This window comes from Cricetulus griseus, chromosome 2 (genome assembly GCF_003668045.3).
Source record: "Cricetulus griseus strain 17A/GY chromosome 2, alternate assembly CriGri-PICRH-1.0, whole genome shotgun sequence".
NCBI lineage: Eukaryota > Metazoa > Chordata > Mammalia > Rodentia > Cricetidae > Cricetulus > Cricetulus griseus.
Window position 1 is genome coordinate 11,634,974 of NC_048595.1, and position 6,489 is coordinate 11,641,462.

General features: G+C 53.0%; 1 protein-coding gene across 1 annotated transcript; it reads left to right on the top strand.

Annotated features, from left to right (window-relative positions):
- Positions 1 to 1,840: 1,840 nt before the first annotated feature.
- Slc25a34 (solute carrier family 25 member 34) lies at positions 1,841 to 5,591 on the top strand. Its single transcript, XM_027399936.2, has 5 exons — positions 1,841 to 2,370; positions 2,973 to 3,038; positions 3,126 to 3,278; positions 3,970 to 4,104; positions 4,537 to 5,591. Exons 1-5 carry the CDS (start codon positions 1,972 to 1,974, stop codon positions 4,708 to 4,710), a joined length of 927 nt encoding a protein of 308 aa, XP_027255737.1. The 5' UTR covers positions 1,841 to 1,971; the 3' UTR covers positions 4,711 to 5,591.
- The last annotated feature ends 898 nt before the right edge of the window (positions 5,592 to 6,489 follow it).

A 6,489-nucleotide genomic window follows, 5' to 3' on the forward strand; every position in this document is an offset into this window, starting at 1 on the left:
GCCCTCTTCTGGTGTGCAGATATACATGGAAGCAGAATGTTTTATACATAATAAATAAATAAAATCTTTAAAAAAAAAAAAGAAAGATTAATGGGGTTGGAGAAATCGTTTAGTGGTTAGAGCTCTTCCAGAGGACCTGGGTTCCATTCCCAGCACCCACTCACATGGTAGCTCACAATCATGTATAACTCCAGTTTCAGAGGATACAACACCCTCTCTGGCTTACGTGGACACCAGACACACATACACGCAGGCAAAACACTCATATATGTAAAAATATACTAAATGAAAGAAGGCATGGACATGCATGCTTGCACTGTCAGCACGTGGGGGTGGTAGAGGCAGGTGGAGAGCGGCATGAGTTTGAAGGCGGCCTGGGTTGTACACTGAGTCCTGGCCAGTGTGGGAATGAGACCCTGCCTCACGTGAAACAAAACCTCACAATTAGGGCTCTGGGGTCCGTTACATTCCCTCTTGTTGAAAAGGAACTATAAAAGCCAGGCGGCAATGGCATGTACCTTTAATCCCAGCGCTTAGGCATGGTGTCACACCCAAGTGCTGGGCACACCCAAGGCAGAGGCAGGCAGATCTCTGTGAATGTGAAGCAAGTTCCAGGACAGCCAGGGCTCCACACAGAAATCTTGTCTTGGGGGGGGGGGAAGAACTAAAAAGCTGGGCATGGTGGTGAACACCTTTAATTCCAGCAGTAGGAGACAGAGGCAGGTGGAACTCTGTGACTTTGAGGCTACTCTGCTCTACATAGCTAATTTCAGGCAAGCAAAGGTTACATAGATCTTGTCTCAAAAAGGGGGGGGGGGCTATAGAGATGGCTCAGAGATTAAGAGAACTGGCTGCTCTTCCAGAGGTCCTGAGTTCAATTCCCAGCAACCACATGGTGGCTCACAACCATCTATAATGAGATCTGGTGCCCTCTTCTGGTGTGCAGATATACATGGAGGCAGAATGTTGTATACACAATAAATAAATAAAATCTTAAAAAAAATAGTTAAAAAAAAAAAACCAACAAAACTTGCTGGAGAGATGGTCAGAGGTTAAGAGTACTGGCTGTTCTTCCAGAGGTCCTGAGTTCAATTCCCAGCAACCACATGGTGGTTCACAACCATCTGTTATGAGATCTGGTGCCCTCTGCTGGTGTGCAGATATACATGGAAGCAGAATGTTATAGACATAATAAATAAAATCTTAAAAAAAAAAAAACAATAGAAACTTAAAGGGGGGGCGCTGGAGAGATGGCTCAGAGGTTAAGAGCACTTCTAGAGGTCCTGAGTTCCAATTCCCAGCAACCACATGGCAGCTCATAACCATCTGTAATGAGATCTGGTGCCCTCTTCTCACGTGCAGCCAGAACACTGAATACATAATAAATAAATAAATAAATAAATAAATAAATACATTTTTAAAAAAGAAGGAAAAAGGGACGCTGTAATGAGGGAACCACATTGGAAGACTGAGACCAGGAAAGAGGAAGTCACACAGGCTGTGGCAGATGTAGAAACGGGACAGTTGCTCATCAGTCCATTTAGCCCATGTCTAGGGCCAAGTCACCACATGCCCAGGGCTTTAGCTGAAGCCAGACAGGGACTAGAGATGGAACAGGAAGTCTAGAGGACAAGGAGGAGTGCCCTCCTCTAGTTTGGCTTTCTTCCTGCTCCATTCTCCTTCCAGTCCCAAGTGACCTTTACTCCAGATCCCAGGGTCCAGGTCCGCCTGGCCAGCAGCAGCTGGGATTGGTTGGAGCCAGAAGAGGTGTGTCCAGACTCCCACAGGCCCAGTCTGCTGAACAGCAGGTGGAGTTCCAACAGAGACCAGGGGCCTCCAGTCACTGACAAGATCTGTCCTCTAGACATGGCACTGGCCCTCCTTAGTCCCCAGCCCTGTGGCTACACACAGGTGCAGACAGCCTAGACACGGGAACCTCTAGCCTGTGCCGTGGCCCTGACCCAGGTGCAGATGGCCCCTACCATGGATGCAGAGGATATGGTGTCCCCTGCTGTGGACCTGGTGCTGGGTGCCTCAGCCTGCTGCCTGGCCTGCGTATTCACCAATCCCCTAGAAGTGGTGAAGACTCGGTTACAGCTGCAGGGGGAACTGCAGGCCCCAGGCACCTACCCACGGCCCTACCGGGGCTTTGTGTCTTCCGTTGCAGCCGTCGCCCGGGCAGATGGGCTGTGGGGCCTGCAGAAGGGGCTGGCCGCTGGCCTTCTCTACCAGGGCCTCATGAACAGTGTCCGTTTCTACTGCTATAGCCTGGCATGCCAGGCTGGCCTCACTCAGCAACCAGGTGGTACCGTGGTCGCAGGCGCTGTGGCTGGGGCATTGGGAGCCTTTGTGGGAAGTCCTGCTTACCTGGTGAGTGTCCTTCCTCCTTTACCACTCTGTGACCAGGAGACTCTGGATTGGGTGGGGCACGTTGGGAGGGGACTTTTCCCGGGGAATATCCGGCTCAGATCTGGAATCTGCCCCTCCCTCTGACCCTTGCTCTTTTGGGGTCCATGCCCACTGGTTTTAGCCGGGAGAGGGAACGGGTTATGAAGTAGGTAGACTCCAGTTGTCATTTGCCTGGATAGCCCGGAATATGGTAGAGCTAAATGCTGCAGCTGAGCACGAGCTGCTGTGTCCTGGTCTGGACCTTGAAGTACAATGTCCTTGAGAGTGGCAAGACAGAGGCCCAAAGACCTACTTAAGAAAGGCAGAGGGAGGCAGAGGCAGGCGAATCTCTGTGAATTCGAGGACAGCCTGGTCTACAGAGCAAGTGCCAGGATAGCCTCCAAAGCTAAAGAAACCCTGTCTCAAAAAAGAACCAAAATAAATAAATAAGTGAACTCAAGCCAACTGAGACTGTCCCCAAGTTTCAGATGTTGTCAGGGATCCCATACAGGAGAGGGGCTCAAATGTGCCCAGCCATTTTCTCAGCCTCTATCCTAAAGCCCCCATCTGCTCTGTACTCCCAGGTCAAGACCCAGCTCCAGGCCCAGACAGTGGCTGCTTTGGCGGTGGGACATCAGCACCAGCATCAGGTAAAACATCTTCTCCAGAGCCCAGGGGGCCCCAGGCTGTGCAGGGACTGCGACTGTCTAGTGACCCACGCCCTCTCTTCCCTGCAGAGTGTCCTGGGTGCCTTGGAGACCATCTGGCGCCAGCAGGGCCTGCTGGGGCTGTGGCGGGGTGTGGGTGGGGCTGTGCCCCGAGTCACAGTGGGCTCAGCTGCCCAGCTGGCCACCTTTGCCTCTGCTAAGGCTTGGGTACAGGAGCGACAGGTAAGGGGCTGGGGACACCTGCCCAGGCAGGGAATGGGAGGGTCCGTGTCTCTCTCACACAGGGGTGGTGACAAGTGGGGTCCAGAACATAAACCTGATCTTGCTGAACATGGTGAGATGCACCTATGTTCCTAACACTTGGGATGTTGAGGCAGGGGGATCAAGAAGCTTAAGTTGGTTCAAAGTCAGCCTAGGCTACCTACATGAGACCCTGTCAAAAGAGAAGAGAGAAAGATGGGGGAAGGGGGGAAGGAGAGGAGTGAGGGACAGAAGGCAGAGAGGAGTCATGAGAGGAAGGGGGGGTGCAGCTAAGGATAATGTTTCTCACCTGTAATCTCAGCACTTTGGTGGAGGCAGGAGGATTTCAAGTTGAAGGACAGCCTGCTGTATATAGCAAGACCTGTCTCAACAAGAGAGAGAAAAGAGAGAGGATAGAGAAAGAATGGGAAGGGAGGAAGAAAATAAGTTGTTGGCTCTGTCACTATAGCTGTGACCTAGCCCTTCTGTCCACCAGGAATCGGGTGTCATCACTGAACCCTGGAACCATGGAGGAACACAGGGTTGGTGTTGGGGACTGGGAATGTCTGGAGAGATCTGATTTGCTCTCCCTATCCCAGCCCTTGTGAGCTTGGGGCAAGGAGAGTACACCTGGGGCAGTGGGCAGGGTCAACAGCCTGAGCCATCCCCACAGTGGTTTTTGGAGGACAGCTGGCTGGTGACCCTGACTGGAGGCATGATCAGCAGTATAGCTGTGGCTGCAGTTATGACTCCCTTCGACGTGGTCAGCACTCGGCTATACAATCAACCGGTGGACAGAGCTGGCAGGGTAAGCTGGGGACGGGGATGTAGGATATGGGGACACACACACACACACCAGAGAACATGCACCATTAATACATTAACACGCATGTCCTAGGCCCTTTGACTAGATTTTATTCTGTTTCCCGATGAGGAAATCGCCTCAGAGAGATCAAATGACCTGGTTGAGGCCGCCCAGCTGATCAGTGGTAGGGGCAGGATTGCAATCACGGCCTCCTGTGGTAATGCCAACAGGAAGTGCCAGGACAAAGACGCCTGAGTGCCACTATCCAAGCTGCACCCCTGTAGGAGGCTATCTGCCTATCTGCCTAAAGGAAGAGGCTCCTTGTTTTCTATAATCCTCGTAGGCCTGGTGGGGCTAGGTGCTCCTAGAACACTTTCTTGTTGACACCTGGACCTCTCAACTCTCAGGTGACACTCACCCCATGTTTATCTCCAGGGACAGCTGTACGGGGGCCTGGCTGACTGCCTGGTAAAAATCTGCCAACAGGAGGGACCCCTCGCACTCTACAAGGGCCTAGGCCTCGCCTATCTTCGCTTGGGTCCCCACACCATCCTCAGCATGTTCTTCTGGGATGAGCTGCGGAAGCTGGCTGCAAGGGCCCAACGCTGACCAGGGCCATCTAGCCTTGTCCCTCATCCCACCACCAAGCCTGGCATTTGGTGGAAGTGATGGCCTGCTACAGGTCGGCAGGGAGTGAGCCGGGAACTGTAGACAACCGCCTCTCCGCCCCCTTCCTCTCCCCTAGGCTACCATGCCCGAGTGCATTGCCATAGTAACACCTGCATGCAAGGGTCACTGTGAGCACAGCCATTCGGTGGCACTAGGTCCTCAGTCCTCCATATGACCACACAATCCTCTCTGAGCACAAGGAAACTGAGGCTGAGGGGAGACATCGATCTGGTTGGAGCCACACGGCTTTCATGGTGACAGAGCCAGGACTGCAGTGTGACTCTGCCCACCCATCCTGTGCTCTCAGCAAGGGAACTGTCAGGACTGTTGGGCTGCAGATCCCTCAGAGGCCACTGCAGCATTGTGAGGAGACTCATGGTTGGGCCACAAGGGAGGCCTTGGTATCCCCAGACTCTAGCTGACCAAGGCCAGTTATGGAACAAAGTTCTAAAACCTTGGCAACTTGAACAACAAAAACATATTTTCTTGCTTTCAGAAGCCTGGAAGACCAGGAAGGTACTGGCAGGGTTAGCGTCTCTTCTGTTTCTGTTATTTGTGGTACTGTGGGTGGAACCAGGGTCTGGGCATGGTAATCATGAGATCTACACCCCCAACCCAGGGCTGACTTTTCAGAGGCCTCCCTCCTTGACTTTGAGATGAGCTCCCAGTGTTACTGTTGGAGCCACACCAGCCTTTATCAGGCTGGGAACAGATCAGTCGGCAGACTGCCTGCCTGGTGCTCAGGAGACCCTGGGTTCCATCCCCAGTGCTGACTTTTTAAAACCGGGCATGATGACACCTGCCTGTAATCTCAGTGCAGAGAGAGGAGAGGAGAGGAGAGGGGAGGGGAGGGAGGGGAGGGGAGAGAGAGAGAAAGAGAGGGGGGAAGCAGAGAGAGATGAGGGCAGAGAGGGAGAGAGAGAAAGGAAGAGAAAGGGAGAGGCAGAGGGACAGGGAGGGTTGAGGGGGAGGAGTCGGGGAAAAGCAGCTATAGGGCCAGCACAGCACAGGGAATGCGTGCTAAATTAGAGGTAGCCACCACTATCTCCACAGTCACCTCCCGAGGGACTGGGGTTAGGACTTCAGCACGGGTCTGGGAACGACGCTGAGTTCAGGCTTTTATTGAGGGCTTCCCATCTGTGTACATCCAGAGGGAGTTCAGGAGATGGGGGCCAAGATAAGAGGGTATCTGCCCACTCAAGTCACAGAGCAGTGCCACAGCAGGGCCAACGACAGGCTCTGGGCCCTCTCTGCAGACTGCAGCGGCACTCCAGGAGACTGTTGTGAGCGCCCGGCGGCGACAGGTGTGTTTGTAAGGCCCCCAGTAACCAACTCCTTGGCCAGGCAGCTCCAAACACACTCCAAGGGTGAAAAATTGCTCTCGATGAACAATCCAATAAAGTTTTCTATTTTGTGTACTTTCACCACTCCCCTCTGCTTCCTGACCCTGACCCCCAAACCTTCAGCTCTCAAGCCCTTTCTAGGAAGGACCCAGAAACCAGCGGCACCTACCCACGTGAGACCTGCCACCTAGTGGACCCAAGAGGAACAGTATGACCCGGCGGCAGGCTGCATTCAGCATGAGTCTAATATTTATTTATTATGTATACAGTGTTTTGCCTGCATGCATGCCTGCACACCAGAAGAGGGCACCAGATCTCATAACGGATGGTTGTGAGCCACCATGTGGATGCTGGGAATTGAACTCAGGACCTCTGG